General features: G+C 43.4%; 1 protein-coding gene across 2 annotated transcripts in view; it reads right to left on the minus strand.

Annotated features, from left to right (window-relative positions):
* Actr3b (actin related protein 3B) overlaps nucleotides 1-23822 on the minus strand; it is a 90174-nt gene that overhangs the window by 31561 nt on the left and 34791 nt on the right. The window contains exons 2-4 of one of the 2 annotated variants that reach the window (XM_075955482.1): nucleotides 16930-16985; nucleotides 7346-7470; nucleotides 5601-5711 (exon numbers count right to left, since the gene is read on the minus strand). In XM_075955482.1, the coding sequence (XP_075811597.1) occupies nucleotides 5601-5711; nucleotides 7346-7470; nucleotides 16930-16985 (292 nt within the window). The remainder of the gene's footprint in view (nucleotides 1-5600; nucleotides 5712-7345; nucleotides 7471-16929; nucleotides 16986-23822) is intronic. The other variant, XM_075955483.1, reaches the window with a different exon arrangement.

The following is a 23822-nucleotide window of genomic DNA, read 5'->3' on the forward strand; positions in this document are numbered from 1 at the left end:
TCAGAGATGCAGCCTTGCTGGCTGAAGGAAGTATGTCATTGGGAGTGGGCCTTGAGATCTCACAGCCCCACCCACTTCCTGTTTACTCTCTCTGCTTCCTGTCTGTAGTAAAGATGTGACCTCTCAGCTTCCTGCCCCTGTCACCATGCCTGGTGTTTGCGGCCATGCTTCCCAGTCATGACAGACTCTTCTCTTCTCCGTAAGCAAAAATTGAACTTTCTTCCTTAATTTGCCTTTGGTCACAGTGTTTTATCACAGCAATAGAAAGGTAACTAAAGTAGAAACTGCAAATAAAAAGGAGCAAGGGCCACCAAGATGGCTCAGTGTGTAAAGGTGCTTGCCACCAAGCCTGATGACTTGAGTTCAAGCCCCAGGGACCACATGAAAGAAAGAAAACTGACTCCTTCAAGTTGTCTTCTGGCCTCCACATGAGCATACATACAGTGCACACACAAACACAAAAATAAAGACATAAACAAGAAAATGAAGTGTAATACTATACATAAAGTACAAAAACATGGGTGAAAAGGAAGAAACTAATAAATGTTAACCATCTCTATGTTAATGGGATGCAACTAAGAAAGACATAGACATTATTTCCAGACATTCTGATTCCTCCCTTCATCTCTCCCATTACAGGAAGGAAGCCTACACCCCGGTGAGACTCTGAACCAGCACCTACATACCCCCTCACACAGCAATGCAACCCCCTTAGCCACAGACCAAGCACTAAGCAGAAGTAAACCCATCGCAGAGCTGGAGCGGACAGAGCATGGCCATGGCACTCCTGGCCACCGGGTCCCTGATACAGGACACTCAAGATGGACAGAATACAGCAGAAGGCACAAGAGCAGCTGAGCTCTATTCGAGCTGCTGTCTTCAGACCCATAAACTGCCTCACCCTGGCAGGCAGTATGAGCTGTGCTTTATTAGCCCTGTGTGGTCATTGGTTGATACTGGAAATGGCAACAGGTCCAGACAAAAAGTATAACCTAGACTTCGTTGTGGACAAGGATGACTAAGTAGCTAAGCTCTGGCCAGTGAGATACAAAAGCCAATACCAAACAGTAGAGCCTCTTTGCCTTTACCCCTCCTTCTTCATTTAGAATAAGGGAATGGCTGAAGCTACAGTAACCAACCTTGGAATAGTCAGCATCCTCATCAGGGAAGCCAAACAGCAAATACTCTAGGGAAGAGAAATCCCTCATGACACCAGACCAACACCTGCCATAAACTGATTTATAAAGAAAACCGAAACCCCTGCCTTGTTTGAACTACTATTTTTAGGCTCCTATCACTGACTACCAATCACAACTCACCATCTTTGAAGAATTAGATTCTCTACTTCATTGTCAGGGAATATTTGCTATGTACTCCCGTTCTCTGAGTCTGGAATCAAAGTATTATTTTTGTTTGTTTGCTTGGTTTGGTTTGGTTTTTCAATACAGGGTTTCTCTGTGTAGCCCTGGCTGGCCTGAAACTCACTCTGTAGACCAAGCTGGCCTCAAACTCAGAGTGATCCACCTGCCTCTGCCTCCCGAGTGCTGGGATAAAAGGTGTGCTTCACCACAACTTGGCCCAAAGTCAGTATTCTTAAGGCTATGTCCTCATAACCTATTTCCTCCTTGGTCTTCCACTTCTTCTGTGTCCACCACTAAAGGCATGGGAAGTATTTCTTTGGAAGGCACACTTGAATAAAACATTCCCAAACAATTACACAAGATCAAAGTCTTTTTATTGTCTTAATATTAAAGCATATTATTAGACTATCACATAAAAGGAAACTACACAGCATTATAATTCATAGCAATAGTAAAATTACCACCTGGTATTTATTCAAAATGAATAATTAATTAGTATTATGAAAAATAAACCTATATTTCTCCATGAGATAAAAAATTAAATGCATATGCCTAAAATTAGTTCCACCTTTAACCCCTCTATGATTGTAGTGGAGAAATGCTTTACTATTATTGGTATATGTGTGCACATGAGCACAGATACACAAGCATCACGTACACCAGTGAACGTCAGAGGAGAACTCCACAGCGCCAGCTTTCTCCTTTTGTTGAGGGTTCTGGCCATCAAGCTTGCACAGAATGCACTATGATCTACTGAGCCATCCTGAAACCATTTTAAAAACATAAACACTCAAAGAAAAGAGAGCAGGAGAGGAGATGACAACATAGAAGCTTAAAGACAGGTGGAGCAGCACAGGCTGAGCAAACCCATGTAGCCAATCTCTGTCCTGGCTAGTGGTCACTGAATTAGGAAATGTAACTGAAGGTTTCTCTTCTACCTGCCAATTCATAAATAAACACTCAGAGGCTTTTTATTAATTAAGCAAGTTTGGCTGATGGCTCAGGCTTATTATTAACTAGCTCTTACAACTTAAATTAACCCATTTTTATTATTCTATATTTTACTACGAGGTTTGCATCTTGTTTCTCAGCTGACTACTGGTGTCTCCTTTACTCGGCCTTCTTTCTCCCTATATCTTTGCTTGAATTTCTTGCCTAGCTTTATTCTTTCTGGCAATTGGCCAAATCAGCTTCTTTACTAACCAATGATAACAAAACATTCACAGCATTAGGGAAGAGCATGTCTGAATCATCATTAATGTTAGCAAATTTTATGTCAACTCAACACAAGCTAGGGTTATCTGTGAAAGGAGGGAAACTCAATTGAAAAAATGTCTTCTTAAGATCCAGCTATCTTTTCTTAATTAGTGACTGATGGGGGAGGTCCCAGACCATTGTGGTCCCGAGTTCTATAAGAAAACAGGCTGGACAAGCCATAATGAGCAAGCCAGTAAGAAACAGCTCCTGCCTCTAAGTTCCTACCCTGTTTCAATTCCCATCCTGACTTCCTTCAATGAGGAACAGTGATACAAAAGTGTAAGCCAAATAAACCCTTTCCTCCCCAGCTTGTTTTTTGCATGTTTTCATTACAGTAATAGAAACCCTAACCAAGACTATCAACAATCCAGGGAATTCCAGAGCATGATGTAGATGTATGAAGCTGTCATAGTGAAATCCATTTCGTTTGCTAACCAAAAACCTAATTTAAGAAAGGAAAATGAAAGGAAAGGAAAATAAATTGGGTGTGGTGGCACACACCTATAATCCCAGAACTGGTAACATGGAAATTGGTGGATGCCCAGAACTTGAGCTTGTCAGTCAAGCCTGGGCTACTTGGTAAGTTTCAGAACAGTAAGAGGACGTGTGTGTGTCACTCTCTCACACAAATACACACACACAAACACACGAGCCAATGTCTAGCCTCTCCACTCTCAAAATCACCCAGCCCAGTCACCCAGCTCCACTTCTTACTAGCACACCGTGGCCCCCCACCGTGGCCCCACACCGTGGCCCCACACCGCCCTTCTTCACTCCCATCTCACAGGGCCTCTAGTTAAACTACTCTAGTCAGTTCTTCAAAGGTGCCATGATGTCCTGAAAATGGATTTCTCTAGGTTCGCAGAAAACACCACCTATTTCTTCCTGACAAAGATTATATTTTACCAGTTTATAGATATGCCAGCTAACCCAGGGAAGGACGTGTGTGTGTGTGTGTGTGTGTGTGTGTGTGTGTGTGTGTGTGTAAGAGAAAGAAAGACAGAGAGAGAGGGACAGAAAGTAAAAGAGATAGGAGGAAGAAGAGAAAACAGAAACAGAAAGAAACTCTGTGTGGCTTTCCATTTTCTTCTCTTTTTCTTTGTCAGGAAAACTGTCCTGTGACACGCATCTGCACTTACTCCACAGGCCTTAGGTTAGATGCCCTTTAATTAGAGGCTGAAGAGAGGTCCTGGTTCACGAAGATGAAGCAGACAGGAAGCAGCTGGGCATGGTGCCTGGCCCTAAAACCCTATCCAACAGGTAGTTACTGATAAGCTAGAACAAGAAAAGTGTCAACCCAAGCAGGTGGAATCTGAGATATGTTTTGGTCACACAGACAAAGTAACTCACACGCTGTCAGTTACCTGGTTGTTTATTTAATACAACCACTGTGAGTGTTCAGGAAAGACAGAGGCCTATAAAACACAGGAGTCACACTTGACCTTCCGAGTTTGGAGATATGCCCTAGGGCGAGGTCAGAGCACCTTTAAAGATTTGCCCTGATTAATATAATTAAAATCCTAATGTAATTCTAATTAATAATTATTATATATTATGAATATATTTTATTATAGTAAAATAATTAACACACATTAAATAATATAGACTCCATAACTACTAGCCTTGTAGTTACCACTTTGTTTTTCTTTTAATAATGTTTTTATTTTTATTTTATTTGTATTGGTGTTTTGCCTGCATTTATGTCTGTGCTACGGCGTCAGATCTTAGAGTTCCAGACAGTTGCTAGTTGCCATATGGATGCTGGGAATTGGACCTAGGTCCTCTGGAAGAGCAGCCAGTGCTCTTAACAACTGAGCCATCTCTCCAGTCCCACTACTTTCTAATATAATATTATATTAATTATTATAACATAATAATTAATATACATTAAATATATAGACTTTGTAACTACTAACCTTGTAGTTACTTCTTTTAGTTTTCCAAGACAGGGTTCCTCTGTGTAACAGCTCTGGCTGTCCTGGAACTAGCTCTGTAGTCCAGGCTAACCTTGAACTCACAGAGAGCTGTCTGCTTCTGCCTCCCAAGTGCTGGGATTAAAGCCATAAGCTACCACCAGACAATTCTAAAGAGCACATGTAGTAAACATTAGAAAGAATTATAACTGGATATTGAACCATTTGATAATGTACTTGCATAGAAAAAAACAAAGCTAATTCATGTAAGTTTTAATTTGCAGCTTATCTTGTATAGAGTTGCTATTTATGATGCAAATCATTTTATGCATGAGGCTGTTTTTAATGTAGAAAGAATATTCTATGGAAGGAAACATTATGTTGAATAGAACAATGAAATCCCATAGATCCCAAGTGGTATTTCTTCTCATTTCTCTGTGTTTTGTTTGACACAATACTTAAGTACAATAATCAGGGTGCAGACCCAACTCAGCTCCCTTTTACAATAAGATCTAAACACTGGAAAAGTAACGTCTTGGCTGAGGTTTCTCTGCAATAAAATAGGCACAGCATCCACTTACTTCTCACACAAGCCACGCCTCCCTCTCCAGACCCTGTGCTGGAAGTCCATCATAGTACTTACCCTCCTCCCAGTCTAAGAAACCCACAGACAGCTCAGGCACATGGGACAAAACCACTGGGAAGGTTCCCAAGAATGGCTTCTAGATGGCAGCACAGAAAGTTGGACAGCCATCCTGGGGCACCCAAGAGCCAATAGAAGAGGTCAAACTAAAAGATGGGTCCATCTCCAAGCAGCTGAACTGAGCAGCCCAGGGCAGCCAGACTCTGGCCTTCCTGCTCTGCAGAGTGATAAGTCATTTAGGTTCCAGATAATTTGTGTGTGTGTGTCTTTCTGGTATTTCCCCTAAAGCAGCCTGATTCATGTGAAAACCTTTAGAAGGACTTTGTGTTTAAAAATCTAAGTAAGTCTTTAGAAGGACTTTCGTGTTTAACAATCTAGGCAATTTGGAATTCACGGGAGTATACTCCTCTTGGCTCCAATACTCACCATTAAAAAATAATGGTCCTCGGGTTCAGCACGAAGATACTTAAAGACCACTTGTTCCATGAACCTTTCCATAAGATCCCAGTCTTCAATGATGCCATGTCGTATAGGCCACTGGAGCAAAAGGAAGCAAGACGTATCCAGATAGTAAGAAATGGAAAGGCGCAACGGCTTCACAGCACAAGTGCAGAGGAGGCTGTGCAGCCCAACAGAATAAAGGCCTCCTGGCGGGAGGCTCGTGGTGAATCACATTTCAACAACACACTTTAACAAGAGACCAAGTTAGGTACTGTAATTTACTGCTTCACCTCTAAGTACACACAACTACCTGGATGGCAGCAGGCAGAGCTCATTCCCCATGCAACTCCCTCTGGTCCTTTTGTTTTTACAGAAGAAAGGCCTGCTTTGCTGGTGAACAAGTGGAGAAACGGGAACTATTACACAGGGCTGGTGGGACTGAAAACTGTGGCAACTACTGTAGAAGTTAGTGTGAAGGTTCCTAAAAAGAACTAAAAACAGGGCTGGAGAGATGACTCAGAGGTTAAGAACACTGCTGCTCTTCCAGAGGTCCTGAGTTCAATTCCCAGCAGTCACATGATGGTTCACAACCATCTGTAATGAGATCTGGCGCCCTCTTCTGGTGTGCAGGCATATATGCACATAGAACACTGTATACATAATAAATAAATCTTTAAAAAAATCAGAACTACTGTAAAGCTCATGGAGACCACGCATGGGCATATACCTGAAGGACGGTAAGTCAATAGATTACAGAGCTATATGCACATCCATAATGATCACTGTGTATTCACAGTAGCTAAGCAATAGAACCAGGCTAGATGTCTATCAACAGATAAATGTAGTACATATATGCAATGAAATTTTATTTAGTCATAAAAAAATAAAATCATGACAACTGCAGGAAAATAAATGCCAATGGAAATTATTAAGGTAAATGAAATAAGCCAGATGCAGAAAGACAAATATTGCATGTTTTCTCTATATAGAACCTAGATTTAAATTACTCTCTGTCTCTGTCTCTCTCTCTCCCTCTCTCTCTGTCTCTCTCTGTCTCTCCTCTCTTTCTGTGAGTGTGTATGTCTGTATTGGGGGTGTGATGCATGAAAGTCAAAGGGTACCATGAATGTGGAGGAAGTGATCTTACGGGAGGAGGGAGAAAAAGAGAATAATGGAATACGTGTGTCATCAGAGCAGAAAGGAGGAAAATCTGGAGGAAGGGAGAGAAGCAGCAAGAGTGGGCAGGAAGATACGAGAAGTCATGAGGTCATTAGAGGAAGTGGGGTGAATAAGAATGGAGTAAAATGACAGGTATGTATGAACATGTCATAATGCAATCCATCGCTTTGTATGCTGAGCTTAAAAAGTAATTTAAATTATTTTTAAAAGATGCACCTGCTTTAATACTAGTGCATCTTAATTGTTCAAGTCTGCAAATTCCCAAATCTGACAGGTACATTAGTCAACCTGCAGCTCCCCAGAAAGGCAGCTCTTCCTCGTGGGCACTGCTGACGGCTGGGCTGTGGGACTCAGGCCTTCGTTAACTCACATGGTTCTCCACTAAGAAACAAACCCCTCTGTTCAGCTAACCACCTCCACCCAAGCATAGGAACAAAGCCACAGTCCACAGCTCTCAGTACGGTTTCCGGACAACCTCTCATTTCCCCAGCACACTACGCTCTGTTCCCAGCTCTGCACTCACACAAGCAGACCTGCTGGCACTGCTTTACCTTGGTAGCGTAGGTAGGTTTGTCCACGGCTTCATCCCCTATGAAAAAGTCAAGGTCATCCACTCCTCTCAACACCCTCCTTTGGGCTTGATCAACTACCTTTGCAGATTCTCTGATGGCGATACCTGAAGGGGGGAAAAAAGTTTTATCTTTCACAAAGATGCCATCACTATCCACGTGCTATCTGACTTATCAAGAACAGATAACATAATCTGTGTGGTTATACAGTAAATGGTGAATGCTAAGGCTTTGCCTGTGGCTGGGGTGCTCACAGGAGACAATGAACACATGAAATAACAGAGAAACAAACAACTCTTTTCCAATATCATCTCAGCGTAATGCAAGGGAACTGTTTTTAATGTCGGCACAGAAGCGATGTTATTAATCGGCCTCATCTGGAGAAACCTCGTAAGAAAGCAGGTGATGTTAGGGGCCTTACACATGCCATATATTGGCTGTAAAATACAGCTTGGAGGGAACAGAACTCTATACAACATAAAAGAGGAAGGGAAATGGAAAAATACTGCTTATATGCTCTTAAGTCATTTTAATAAAATGACATCAAATAGTTTTGTAAATATATTGTCTAATTATAGAGGGGGAGCAGTGGCTTTCAATTAAAATGAAAAACTACAAGTCTGTGGGCTGGCATCTGTTGCAAAAAGAGAAATACAATATTAAAACAACCATATCACAGAAGATCCTAACAGTACATAGCTGCAACTATACTTAGTAATAAATAACCGTATAAACCTCGCTCCAGAATTTAACATCTAATAAAACTGTGAAATGCTTCACAAAGATTCGATTTGCATTGACACTCCTAACCCGTGTTCACAATTGGAGCTCCCTTCAACTCCTCCCTCTCCCCATCAGGTCTCTGTGGAACACCATCCCCTCCCTGTGAACTCCCTGCCGACCTGGTAACTGGAGGCCTGTTCTCAACGGTCAACGGCCAACGGCCCGCCATACTTCCATTAATGCATTCTCACAATGGATGCTAACCAGTCCACCAACCAGTCTGTGGAAACCACGAGTCAGAAAATGTGAGTCTTCTGCTGCTTCTCTGGGGACGGGCACATGCAGATCCCCGAGCACTCTGCTGTGTCACTGAGTGTGCATACGGGGAAGGTATGACTACCACCAGTGAGCAGCAGAGAAATGTGGGCCGTGTTAACATTCTACTCTACTGAAACGCCAATTGTGAATTTGGAAAATGTTCAAACTATGTCAAATTCTTCGAACATGAGCCTAATTCTGTAACTTTGCCAACGGAGCATCCAGAGGGATTTAATGGATGTTTGGTGAAGCCACAGTCACCAGCATAAATAAATGGCAGTGCCAACTGAATGAAGTTCCTCAGAATTCCCCCATGAAAATCCTGTGTACCTCCCAGCGGGCGGGGCGATCATTGTGATATGACCTAACCGTCCCAGCGGTGTGGTGGCTTCACAAAATGAAGTCCCCTTTCAACATAAAGCCCAGCACTTCCCAGCTAGCTGCCCTGCACATGTCCCACCACCTCTAATGCAGGGTGCAGCACACACACTCAGTGGGGACACAGCAACACCCAGTGACAATACTAACCACACTGAAAATGTGCCTGAACTCTCAAGGAGTGTCAGTGAGTAAAGGTTCAAACTGAAGCATGTTCTGTAGAACTAATCACAACAGCAACAACGTGCAGGAAAGGGTCCTAAGTCATCTGAAGCCAAAGCTGGCCAAACTACCAAAGAGAGCTATCTCAGTAGCCTTTCAGCAACTTACAGGCCACCCAAGGGTGGGCCTGAGATTGTCAACCAAAGCAGGACACAGATGACCCTGGGCAGCAGGGCCACAGTGGCTATTGTTTCTAAATACTAAACAGATTGGCTTTCCAATTATGGGGGTGGGAAGAAAGATAACAGAACAAAATTCAAATTTTTGCCCAGGGTCATCTGTGTCCTGCTTTGGTACTGACAGTCCTTGAGAGTGACTTAAACGCCCAATTATTGGATAGACCCAGTGTCACAGTGTTTCTGATTTCTCCCCAGAGCGATTCCTTCGTGCTGCCCCGTAAGAAGCCATACTCCCCTCCTCCCCTCCCACACACACACACAGACACACATACAAAAAAAAAAAAATTAAATGACAATAAAGTAAATCTTATCCCTCCCAGAAAACAAACTCTAAGTAGTATGAGCCTAGGTCATAACAGAACTAAGGCACTTTTTCTGGGGGGGGGGGGGGGGAGCAGGGGATAGAGAAGTAGAAGGGAGGGAAGAAGTAGGAGGAGGAAATGGTGTTTCTTTAACAATTAGATGGCAGGGAATGGAATCCAAGTAAAGCGATAAAGATGCACAGAACCTGGGCTAGCGGAGAAGCTCAGTGGTAGAGTTCACCTAAACAATGGCTGAGGTCACCCAGCTACCCCAACGCAAGCAAGCTACAGAGCCTGGACATCTTCCCCACCCTGCAGCAACACAGACACCCTTTCCAATTACATACCCAAAAAGGTGAAGAGGAAAACTTGCTCTTTTACCCCAAAATGGCAGAAACAGGGGTCATTTCCCCCTAAAATAAGATCAAGAATCTCACAGCATAATAAACCAAATTCCAATTTTCACCCTAGCAAGAACCAGAAATATCAACTTAAATAAGACAACTCCTAGTTAAGATGGAGGTGCACAGATATGAAATTATCAAACAAAGGCCCTAGAACAAGAATCACAACATTCTTCAGATACAGCTTCAAACATACAATGGTGCACACACACTGTATTCGAGTCAGTTCCCTGGAATAGAATAGTATTTAGTCCAGGCTGGTACCAAGCTCTCCATCCTTCTGCCTCGGCTTCCTGAATGCTAGGATTCCAGGCCTGGGTCATCCTGCCCAGCTCCCAGATCATCTCTTTTTTCTAGTTTATTGTTGTTTCTCTTTTTAGCTTTTGTTTAAGACATTTAAGACAGCCAGTCTCATGTCTGGGCTTTGAACTCACTACATAACTAAAAATAACCTTAAACTCAACAACTTCCCATTTATAGAGAACACTTTTCACCCTTCTGAGCCAGTCCATTTGTCTAATGATGATATACATGGTCTAAACTGCAACATATCTGTAATTGTGTATGTACACATCATACTTACATTTTTCTGAGCCAAACTTCACCATTATTCTTCTCTCTCTCTCTCTCTCTCTCTCTCTCTCTCTCTCTCTCTCTCTCTCTCTCCTTCCTCTCTCTCTCCTTTCCCTCTCTCTCTCCCCTTCCCTTGTCTCTCTTGCCTTACGTGGTATCAGGCATAGCTCTAAGAACATTGTTAAAACTTGAAATAGCATGGTCACAAAAACCTAGATAGGACCATTAATGAAACACTATAACCATACTCTCTTTAAACTCAGTAGGACAAAAGCGCCTACTAATCCCAGCTATGTCACTATTTTTATAAAGGTTCTAGTCAACATAACAGCCCCCAAAGATGGCTTACATGGTGCTTGCCACCACGCCTGGTGACCTGAGTTTGATCCCTGGGATCCACATGGTAGAAGAGAATTGATGTTTGAAAGTTGTCCTGTAGCTCCACATGCATACTGTGGCCTGTGCACCCCACATAAATAAATAAATAAATAAATAAATAAATAAATAAATAAATAAATAAATAAATAACCAAGCCAGAGTAAGGGAACACAGTAAGACTAGAATTAGAAGCTGAGCATCACCATTACTTGCAGGCAATACAACGGCCTGCAGACGGGGCTCAATCTGTAAGGTGCTTGCTCTGCAAGCAAGAAAACCTGAGTTTGGATCCCCAGCATTTAATTAAAGGCCAAGTACAGAGACTCATGTATCCAGAACCCCTGTGCTGGTGAGCAGGCCAGGCTAGCAGAGTTCATGAGTTCTGAGTTAAGAGAGAGCTCCCGTCTCAAAAATTATATGGAGAGCAATGAACATGGACACAGCCTCCACACACAGGCATATACGTGTGCACACACCCACATGAACATCTTCACATACCACAAACACAGAGAGAGGTGGGGAGAGGGAGAGAAGGGGAGGAAGTTCTATCTGCAGACTATCACGCAAACATCGCTGGAGGTAAAAAAAACAAATTGCAGATCTCAAGAACATTATTGTTTATGATCTATTTTATCTTAGTTATGCACATATGCATTTGCATGTGGGAACGTGCATGTGCACTGCAGACGATGACATCGTCCAGAAGAGGGCACAGGATTCCCGAGAGCTGCAGCTACAGCAGTTGTGAGCCGCCTTGCAGGAATGCTGGGGACTGAAGCCAGAGCCTCTGAAGAGCAGCAGGCACTCTCAGCGGCTCCAAAACCACTGTGTCCTTATGTGCTAGCATAGCAATAACTATCAGAAAACTTAATTTTAAAAATAAATTCACAAATAATAAAACATAAAAGTCCCTTAAAATGAAACTAGCAAAAAACATGTAAAAGGATTTAAATAACATCATAAAACATTATTAAAAACCCCACACGATATGAATGAACAATGAAACACCCATACTACATTCATAAACAAGAACTGGATATTCAATTCTTATCCATGAATATCAAATTAAAGGCAAAATTTTTAATTTTAAAATTTTAATTAGCCTAATCAATTAGAGATTAGTATCTCTAATCAAAACCTCATCATGGTTTGTTATAATCAACTTAAACTAACTCTAAAATTTATAGTCTAAAGGAAGAGTCAAATCATTCATAAAATGAAAACTGAAACCCACTAAAGAAAACTGTGACACGGCACTGGAACTCAAAGTGCATACTTGGAGCAGAGACAGTTGAACGCAACAATGCAGCAAAATAAAGACCAAAATGTTTCCAAGCATAGGGCAGGCATGGTGACACACATCTGTAATCCTAGCACTCTGGAGGCTGTGCAGGAGAATTAAAAGTTCTGAGCTATATGGTGAAATTCTGTCAAGAAAAATATTCCCAAGCATAAATGTTTCTTCAATCTGACAAAAAAAAAAGAAATATCAAATTGGAATGTACTTTTCAATCATTGCTGTTGGAGCAACTGGCTTGTACTTGAAAATAAGATCAGCTAGCTCTTGCTCATACATATTCAAAACTTAACTTAAAAATGCAAAATTCCTTTTGAGTTTTTTTTGGAAAGGGAATGCACCTTTTAAAATATAAACATTACAAGCTGAAAAACATTGAAATTTTAGACTCTATCAAAATTTAAAATTTCTAGATGACAAAAAAATCAATTTAAAAATGTCATGGTGTACTGGGAGGGAAGCTCAGTGTTTAGTGCACACAAGGTCTGATCCCAATGCCACAAAAATATACACAAAAATGAACACAGAAGAAGATACCTGTAACAGGTCAGTGATACTACTGTCCCTCTGACACCAAAAGTTCTCAAAAAAAAATGCAGTTTTAAAACTGGACAAAAACATGGACAGGCACTGAATGATGCTCAGCTTTAATGCTAATAGACATAATTTTACAATCGCTGGACTTGAGGTTAACAGTCAGGAAGCAGAAATTCGCTCATGTTGCCAGTGGGCTGAGGTCAGCACGGAACCCAGGAGATGGCACTTGCAGAGCTGCAATGAAACCAGAGCATCTCAGGTCCCTTGGGGAAACCGTGTGTGCAGAAGGAAGTGCTCACTACCCTGCTCTGTACAATAATAAAACTGGAAAATGCTCATGTTCTAAAGATTTTAGCTGGACACATGGCCCTTGTCTGTAATCCCAGCACAGGGAGGCGAGGCAAGAGGGCTGGGAGGTTAAGGTCTGGTCTACAAAAAGAGACTAAGTGGTAGGTTCTTGTTAGACTCTCGCTTTAGACCTGCATGCATTAGCAGCAATAGATACTAAAAACAACACTCAAGAAGCTTTTTAAAATATGCTAAAACTTTGCAGGAAAATGTTTTAAAAATTCACAGAGAAGTGAGCCCTTGTATATATGATGCAAAGCTGAAACGCAAAACTAGAAACCCAAACAGAAAATATTCAGCAGAGGAAGGGAGCAAGGACAGAGAGGAAAGGGCGAGGAAGGAAGAGAGGGGCTCAGAGCCAGCCTGAAAGGTGCCAATCACAGACATCTGTCATCTGAGAGACTCAGTCTGGGTGATCTCATAGCAGGTGTATGCACACTAACAAAAACATCTCCCAAGGCCTCTGGCTAGCACTTCCTTAGGTAGCACACGACTGCATGTTTACTCTGACGTGAAGATGGAACATTAGTGTGCTTATCGTGGGGAGTGGGTTCAAGGGTCTTTACTATATTCTATTTTTGCATTTTATTACCCGAACCAAATTTTTAAAGCTATATTTAATTAAAGGAGAAAAAAACAGGCCAGGAGTAGTGCACACACTTAATCTCAGCACTCAGGGAGGCAGACACAAGCAGATCTGTGTGAGGCCAACCTGGTCTACATGGAGAGTTGTAGGCCAGCCAGGACTACATAGTAAGCCCTGTCTCAAGAAAGGACAATAAAAACCACCACCTGAGGACGCCTCTGCAGTCAAGCTCTCACCCCAGAGCTTCCAGCCTCCCACCTAGCCAGTCATCTTCTGGCAACTTTCCCAGCATGCAATGACCACAGGGAACTTCCTTGTTCCCACCATTCCCTATTCCACTGTCCTCTTCCTGCTGTGGTCACCATGTTCCTCTTAGACTGAACCTTTCAGTGGCTCCCAACAGTCTCCAGCAACCTCAAAACAAAAATACAGCAGAAAGAATAAACTTCCTCCAAACAGTGAGGCCAAGTCTACACAGAAGCTTCAACAAACTGGACCCAAGCAGAGGCTGGACAGATGGACTGCCAGCCTAGTCCTGGTGCCTGGGCCCTGAGGGAAGCCCTTGGGGTCATGTGAACATGCAAATGCCGTCCCCTAGAAAGACAATCCAGTCTTGACCACATGGTTCTTCTCCAAACTTCAATCCCATCTCTTGGCACACTGCATGGAGCTTCTATTAGCTTCCACTTCTCCGCACCCAAATCTGACCTTGCTCCAGCCCTCAGCACACGCCCTTCCTCCCTCTCTCTGCCCCTCTTCCCATCCATCTTCCCTTTTCCCTCCTTCACTCTCTCCTGCACTATGGGGCACAAGTCTGTTGCATGCCAGGCAAGCCTAGGGCATATGGCTCCAGATCCAGCTCTCCTGAGGCCACTTCAGCATGCACATCCTCGGACTTGTCCTGTAAATGAGACCTCTGCAAACAGAAAACCAGGTCCACTATCAGCCGAGGACAAGCTGTGGGTCAGCCCTCCAGAGTAACTGAAGCCCTGCGCCTATCTAAACACCCTCAGTCTGCCCTAACTTCTTCAACGGTGCTTCTGCAATTCTCCCCTAACAATTTCAGCCAACAGTATCGCCATTCTTGGGACTGGAGAGAAGGCTCAGCACATCCTACTGTTGCAGAGGACTTGAATTTGTCTCCCAGAACCCATCTCAGGTGGCTCAGGTTGCCTGTAACTCCAGCTCCAAGGGACTTGATGTCCTCTTCTGGACTCTATAGGCATCTGCACTCACTAACACACAAACCCACATGCACACCCAAGTCCCCACACACACACATATCCATACACCTATAAATTATAAAATAAAATAATGAGGACAGAGAGATGACTCAGCACCTAAGAGCATATCCGCTCTTCCAGAGAACCTGGGTTCAATTCCCAGCACCCACATTGTGGCTCAAAACCATCTGTAATTCCAGTCCCAGGGGACCCAATGTCCTCTTCTGGCCTCTGAAGGCACTGCACACACACACACACACACACACACACACACATACACACATACACACACACACACACACACACACACACACACACACACACACACACACACACTGTGCACAGATATACATGCAGGCAAAACACCCATACACATAAAAATAAATATGTAAAATTTTCAACAGCTAAGACAAATCTTTTTTTAATACTGCCATCCTTTTACTCCTTGTCCTTTGACATTTTACTGTCTTCTAGCTTTTGCCACTGCTAAGGTTCTGACAGCCCCAGTCTGAGCGCTCCCCTGTCTCTTGACAGTGACTCCTGCTAATAACAACCTTCGATCCCTCGGTGAACGATGACAGGTTAAGAGGTGCCGTCCACCGAGTGTTGCTGAGTTTTAGATGGCAGCGTAGCAAAGCCAAGGGGACATGGTCAGTTCTTTTTAGCTGACGCACTTCACAAGGTCAAAAATCTAATCTCTGCTTTCAAAACCCAGGAAGTCCGACTTGTCAACTCAGCATGGGAGGGGATCGTTCGTCCTCACGAAATTCAGCGACCGGTCGCCGTTCAGGTGTCAGGTGTCATGGACCCAACTGTGCCTCCACAGAATGAAGCCCCAACTTGCAGCATGACTGAATTTGGAGACGACGGGACTTTTATGAGCATCAGTGGATGTTAAAAGGTCACAAGGGCAGGATCCTAATGCAATCAGAGTGGTGGCCTCACAAAAAGGAAGCCAGACATCCTCACACAGAGAAAAGGCAACATCAAGGCACAGTGGGAAAGAAAACATCTGTAAGCCCAGATCAGACACCAACCATGCCAGCACCTTGACCTTGGCCTCTGGGCTTCCAGAGCTGTGTTACGGTTCTGTTGAGTAAGTTCCCTTTCCTGCTATTTGTCGGGCAGTCTTTCCAGACAAACATTCCACTTTATGACTTTAAAATGAGGACACAGTCAGCCGATAACACCCATCACCAGGAATAGCCATGTGAGGCATCTACACTCCCGAAGAAGGCCAAAGCTGTGTTCATTATCCAGCAAGCACAGAACTGCAGTTTGTGGCTTAAATCCCCTCAAGGAATCTGGGGTGCATCGTCTAGTGATCTGATGTTCATACCAACCACAAAAAGGCTTTGGCCTTGGCCTGAACACATTCTAACCAAGCTCTCCTCCATTGATGTCTAAGCTGGGCTCTAGGGTCTCAGGAGGGATGTATGGGAAGCCAAGTTTCCCCTTGATGCTGGGCTCATTCACCTTCCCTGTGGGCAAACTGTCTCTGGGATTCAAACCAGAGAATTCTGCCTCTGAAGCCGGAGCAGCCCTAGGAAAGACTTCCACGGGTAATAAGGAAGTCAGGATGAGCCCAGTGTATGACACCTAAGTGTATCACTTTGCTGATGAAAAGTTAAACAAAACAAAACACTTCTGAACAGAAAGAACAATCAGAAGACCTCTCATTTTCGCTAAAAAAAAAAAAAAAAAAAGACTTTCAACTGTGTCCAGTGCCGTGCAACACTCGGCTAAGCCAGTCAAACTGTGTATCCTTACAATGAAAGACCAGCCTTGAAGAATCAGAGTGACTGCTCCGGCAGGAGGAACACTCACGACACACTGAAGGCCTCTGGCAGCTTCCCAAGATAAAACTAGAAGGCCAGTGACAGAGAAAGGCATCAAGCACGAGAGCGCTGCTTAAGGAGGGTCAGGTCACGGCCATCTCCTGCAGCAGCATCTAAAATAGGCAGCCCTTCCCAGGAACTGGAGTGATGATCTAAAAGAAGACACTAAAAACATTCAAACACCTTGATACACAGAACTGGAAAGCTTTATAATGCTGAGAAACACAAGCCTTTAGAACCCAAGGAAGAGCTTTACTTACATGACGGAATAATGAACTGTGGCTCAGTGTTGCCTGCGTAGCCAAGCTTGGTATACCTAAAAGCACAAAGTCATCGACACAGGTTTAGACGGCAGTGCTCCCAACCACATCCCACTCATGTCTTTCATTATAAGCACACCAAGCCTAGAATACTCCCTTGAAATAAAACAATAGAGGAAAAACAAACAAACTGTGCTCACTGACGATCATTTCAAAGTAGTTGCGAATCTGACAATATCAGCTTGTTTGCGTCAGAACAGAAACGTGACTAACCCTCGTGCCTATCTCTCTGTCCCTCCTGACTCTCACAGTGCCTCACGCTCTTCTCATGTCACAAAAACACAAAGAAAATACAATTACCCCAGTTCTGCAGACAGGAAAACCCGGGGGCTGAGAAGCTAAGTTGCCCAGACTAAAGAGCTGGTAAGTCGCAGAAAAGCTCCCAAGTCTAACTATGCAGTTAACTCCAGTGCAGGCTCTGTCGAACATCCTTACTTCCTAACTTCCTGAACTTTTGGAGCATTAGAGACTGGTTATATAATTTTCTTGAAATGCCGTGGCACATGTCTAGACGCAGCTCCTGCCATCTCCTGGGGATCATCCGACAGGAGCATCTCTCTACCATCTCCCTTCAAAAGAAGCCCACTTTCTGTCAAGAGACTCTGGTAGATTCCAAAAGTCTCTACAAAAACAAATGCCAAAATACTACTTTCAGTTCCAAAAGCATTCGTTAATCTCCTAAATAGAAAGTAAGGGAGGGTGAAGCATCACTCCAACCATCTGCTGGAAGGATAAAGGAGAAGCAGTCCCGGGAGCTACGGACCAGCGCCCCTCTCTCTGCAGGACTGTTCACAGGACTCAGGGCAAGCAGCCTTTGCTTCCAGGGCTGAAACAGTTCCCAGGACTAGAAAAGAATAAGGGATTTGTTCTCATTTACAAATTACTTCAAGATGTTTGATATTAAATGCTTCCATTTGATAGTTCTAATCTTATAATTTTATGACTTTTTAAAAATACACTTCCCCATAAGCTGACTTGGCATTCTGAAAGCACAGTGGGTGAAACAGGCAAGCTGGCTGCGCGTGTATCACACCTATTGTCCACTGTCCTCAGGATGTGAGTTCTTCACAGCACCCAGAGGGCCAGGCCAGGCTGAGACGCCTCGGCCCTACAAGACAAGGCCAGTCTGAAGCCCCAGTAGGTCTACACACTTTAGAGCTGGAACAGACACTAATAACCAAGTGGGTCTGCTGTCTCCCACACCAGGGATCACAGGCCCACGGGAGAGGAAGGGTCTAGGCCAACCCAGGGCCTGGGGGCTTTGTAGAATGAAGCCGACACAGATTGATTTGAGAATCCAAGACCAGTGCAGTATGGTGTCAGAGCCTATAATCCCAGCACTAGGGAGGCTGAGGCAGGAAAACAGCCAGATCAAAGCCAACTCCATAGTGACAGACTCAGAGACAAAGACAGTCAGTCCATCCCTGACAGGACCACCATTCTGGAGACATGCTCCAACAAACTGAGTTACTGGCCCAAGGCTAAGGAAGCTTACAGAACAGATAAGCAGGCCAGAAATCACTAACCCTTGAAGCCTGATTATATAATTTTTACCGAGCCGTGTCATTCATTTGCCACCTACTCCCCAAAACTATGTCCTTGCACTTCAGTCACCTGAGTGAGCCCATCCCTTCCCACTGTTAGTTTATAAGTCCCTGGCCTGACCCCGCTCCGGGACAGGACCTGGGCAGCAGCAGAGTTTCCTAAGTGCCCATTGGCTTTGTTCTTGCCAGCCGCTGAGCTATGGAGCAGGACTGGTATTTAGCAGGGAGATGCTGAAGGTCATGGGAGATGCTGAAGGTCATAGGAGATGCTGAAGGTCATGGGAGATGCTGAAGGTCATGGGAAGAGAGTGATGAAACCAAAAAAAAAGAAAAAGAATCAGATGCTAATATGATCTACTGTTCAGAAAAGATCTACTCCATATAATGTGTTTTAAAAATGGCAAAATGTAAGCATTTATTACTATTAGATGCTAAGTATTATTCACGTTTGCTATTTTTTTTAATCAAGCACCTTTGTTGTTTTTATTTAAAACTATGCCCTTTCATAACAGCGCATGCCTTTAATCCCAGCACTTGGGAGGCAGAGGCAGGTGGATCTCTGGGAGTCCTAGGCCAGTCTGGTCTACAGAGAAAGAGTTCCAGGATAAGCAGAGCTACATAGTGAGACACCATATCAAAAACAAAAAGATTTTTAAAAGACCATGTTCTTTTGTAGGCATATCCAAGAGGTCCACAATAGCCTGGAATGGAATATAACAAAATTTTATTTACTGGGGGATAAACTCACAGCAAGGGTAGCAATCCACAGTCCTCTATGTGCCCTGGGAACTGGAAACAGAATCCAGCAGGAAAAAAAGAGGTTGTGCACGCTTTTCTTCTGCACTTATAGTACCCCAGACCACGCCCGAAATGGGCCAGTCTGAAAAGCTAATGGCCGAAGGAATTCCCACAACACCCTTTGGCACTGGGTGGCCTGGATTCTAATCCTACCTCCGCTATTGGTCAAATCTGAGAAAACTGCTTCACCTCTCTATGTTGATGTCCCTGCCCCCTTCAGGACAGTGGCGATACCAAGCACTAAGATGGTACAATGGTGTACTTAGAAGTTTCCTGTACTATTTTACTAGCATTTTTCTAGATTTTGAAATGTATCTTTACTTAAAATTGTGACAGGTAGCTGTGGTAGCACCCACTTATAATCCTGGCACTGGGGAGAGCAAGGTCATCCTCAGCTTCTGCAGCACAGCAAGTTTGGGACCAGCTACATGAGACTCTTCAGGAAAAAAAAAGTTTTATTTTTTTAAAAAGTACTATTTTTATGTATTTTTATCTACTTTGTCTACAGAAGACACTTCAGCAAAAATATTCCTTTAATGTTTTATTTTTTAAAAAATGTACTTTGTCATAAGCCACAGTGGTCACTCTTTGTACCAGAGTCAGCCTGACTTGAGGACTGGTGAGGACGAAATGACCCTTAGTGGTGACTCCAGTAGATACCAGATGTCCCTCAACAGCTCCATCCCATCTCCCTGCCACAGCGCTCTCCCCTGAGCCCTAACCAATGCGCACTGCAACGAGACGCCAGGCCAGAGAAACGGGTAGGAACTCTCTGACTTCCAAACTTCAACCAAACTGTCAGTGCCATTCAGCACATCTGGAGCAACATCCTGACCCCACCCATTCACAGGACCTGGCGCCCACAGGGCTCTGAAGGCACCTTAAGCACCTGGAGCATTATGTAGCGTTTTTCCCGCCGGAGGCAAACTGCCATAAAGACACATTACATTTTTACATGCTGGGCTGAGACTCTTTCCTACCCTCCATGTACTAGAGCCATGTTGGGGCCGGGGGGGGGGGGGGGGGAGGCATTGGCAAAGACACAGACACAATCACAACATGGTAATAAAATGTCTTTCAGATTCCCTGTACTGTTCTCTATAAAGTACCAAATACCTTTGCCTTTTGTGACTTCAAATAATCACGATGCAAGGCATATCTAACACAGGTTTTCAAATTTGAAATTTTAATAAATTCTCTACCAATATAGCTTCCTACCAAACTTCCCTGAGAATCTATAACTCATAACTATAAAAATAACCCATAAAGTGCCTACCTCAAAATACTCTCCAGAACCTGTCCCCTCCAAACAACCAATAAGAAAAACCCCATTCTTAAATCTGGAAAGGGTTCAAGTTCCCATTTACAAACCAAGCTTCCCATGGGCACCAGTAAGCCAACTAGAATCTATGTAGCTCACAGTCACCTACACTGAGGGGGAGAAGGAAACAACCCAAAGACCTTCAGAATGGCCCTCAAAACGTCTATTAGAAACATGACTTCAAACTGAATCCCATAAGCAAGTTTAAGGTCATCTGAGTAGGAGCCACCCACAACAAACACCTACCAGGCCAGAGCAAGACTCTCCAGAAAGACCCTGACACCTTCACTTTAACATCCTATCGCTTTGCTCCCGAGGGTTCTGTCAGTCATCCTAGAACTATTCCCAGACTTAACTTACATGACATACCCTTTCATTTATGCGATTGTGCAACACAAGCTCCCAACCCACAGTAGCCAGCTAATGAGGCAACTTACTAGTCACCACAGTCATGAACTAAAATACATCTACATGTTCAAGTTTAATAATGACCAAAAGTCCAGATGAAAGAACCCAGGCACAACAATTAGAGCACTCGGCTTAGGCATCCCAAGAAGAAACTGCACTTCTATTTAAAATATTACACAGTTTATAAGTAGAAAGACCAACCAGACCCAACCAGTAATGAACAGAACAAATGCCCATGACAGAAACATTTAATCCTTATAAGGTGACAAGGGCTAGGAATCTCGCAAACCATGACAGATAAAGTCTAGACACTTCCCTATTGAAGCCAAGAGTCAGTCAAGAAAACTACAGCTGTTTCTCTGGTTTAACCTTGTCTGGGGAAAATTAAATACTATAAATCACAAGAAAAACCAAAAAAAAATCTAACAAATAAATGTTGGGGAAGAGGAAACAAAAATAATTTTAAGATTTATTTTTGTGTTTACTTATGTGTTTATTAAATGTGCACAAGCGTTTTCCCTGCATGTATGTCTGTGCACCACATGCACACAACGCCTACAGAGGTCAGAAGAGAGGGCATCGAACACCATGGAACTGGAGTTACAGATGATTGTGAGTGGCCATGTGGGTGCTGGAAACTGAACCTGAGTCCTCTAGGAGAATGCTCTGAACCTCTGCGGCATCCCTCCAAGCCCCACAAAGACAATTTGTGAGTGATTATTATATACTATATTCTAGGGTGTTGTCATATTCTATATTATATAATTATAGAATGCCTGAGAAAAGCTAAGTAACAAACAAAAAGCAATCAGGAACTCAGTAAGATGATAGCTACTCTATAGATGAAAACTGACAAAGAAAACTGAAAAGATCTCATTCAGAACACAGAGCACCAGCCTTCATATTGAACTACATGTGCAAAGACCTCTCTGATGCACAGGCAGCCACACTGCGGCATCCTGATACAGGAAGACTCAGTATTTTCAAAGAAACATCAAATGTCAAAAATCCATCTGCAAATGGATTACAAACCATTCAAATGTGGCTAATATTGGAGGTGGGGGTAGGTTCTGCACTGGTGGCAATGGGAAGCTGAAGAACAACCATAAAGGGCAGCTTCAGATTATCTACCAAAATGTTCAATGTGTAGAGCCTGTTATACCACCAGCAACTGTCTAGAAATCCACCATGGCAAGAGCATTTTGCATGCACGCAAAGACATGCACACAATGAGAAAGTTCACTGCAATATGTAGTACTACAACAGCAAGGAAAAACCTGGCAAAACGAAGGGCATACTAAATAAATTACATCCACGATAAAATGGTGAAGTGGAATTCGAAAGGGGTATTTGCCATTACTATCAGAAACAGATGCATAACATAACTGATAGAACTGCAAACAGTACACGCCTGTGACGTGAGGCGGGTTCATGGCACCACAGAACGATTTCCAGTCCCAGAACCAGCCATGTGGTTTCAGGTGGATAATGTGATCCCTCTATGTTCATTTCCTTCATCTGAACCTCTATCTCAACTCCCAATGTTTGGATTTACCATTTTTGGAAACATTTCCTAAGTCAAACAGCAAGCATAACCTCATCGTCTGAACAGTATTTCACATATACTTTCCTCCATGACTTAATGCAGTCTCCAGTTGAATTCAGTGTCTACCTCCCTATTTTTTGTAAACTCTTTCCAGGCTGATACTAGCATCTGCTTGTACAAATTGATGGTTTCCTAACTGCTGCTTAACTTGAGTCATCCAGCCATGAGTCACCTAGCAGGCAGACATACTAAGAATGCACTATCAGGCAACTTTGTCTTGATTGTGTGAATATCACAGGCCACACTTACACACTCATCATTAAGGCAGCTATTGCCTCACACTGACATAAGCCTTGGTGCGCTGAAGTGTACATTTCCTGAACGGCAATTAGTTAAACGTGATGGAGGAGGGTCACATATCTATTGGTTAATAAAGAAACTGCCTTGGCCCTTTTGATAGGACAGCAGCTTAGATAAGGCGGAGTAGACAGAACAGAATGCTGGGAGAAAGAAGCCGAGTCAGGCAGTCACCATGACTCTCCTGTCTGAGATGGATGCCCATTAGACTCGTCCCGGTAAGCCACACTCAAGTGGCAATACGGATATTAGAAATGGGTTAGATCAATATGTAAGAGCTAGCCAATAAGAGGTTATAACTAATGGGCCAGGCAGTGTTTAAAAGAATACAGTTTCCGTGTAATTATTTCGGGTAAAACTAGAAGGGTGGCGGGACGCAGCCCCGCCGCTCCATCAACATAAACGGGCTAGGCGATCATATCTACCACATCTTTCCCTTAAGGTTGCCTTCAATGTGTTTCTACTTGGAAAGTCCTCCCATCCACATTCTGAACTCAGTATTTTTCCTCTAGTTCACATGTGTTTTGAATCCCATGGGAATTTCCCACTGGAAAAAAAATGAGCCAAGCCTACAATTAGCACTTAAGTGGCCAAGGCAGAAAGATTGACTTGGGTTTGTGGTCAGCCTGGACTACATGGTAAGTTCCAGACCTGAATTGCAATGAAACCTCTACTCAAAGAAACAAAGACAGGAAGGAAGAGAGGAAGGGAGAGAGGGAGGGAGAGAGGGAGGGAGGGAGGGAGGGAGGGAGGGAGGGAGGGAGGGAGGGAGGGAGGCAAAAGTAGTTAACTTTTGTATTAAAAGCCTTTGGTTCTGTGTTTTAATACTTCCTTTCAAAAGTCAGTCACAATGGCAGAG

This window comes from Microtus pennsylvanicus, chromosome 21 (assembly GCF_037038515.1).
Source record: "Microtus pennsylvanicus isolate mMicPen1 chromosome 21, mMicPen1.hap1, whole genome shotgun sequence".
In the NCBI taxonomy this organism is placed as follows: domain Eukaryota; kingdom Metazoa; phylum Chordata; class Mammalia; order Rodentia; family Cricetidae; genus Microtus; species Microtus pennsylvanicus.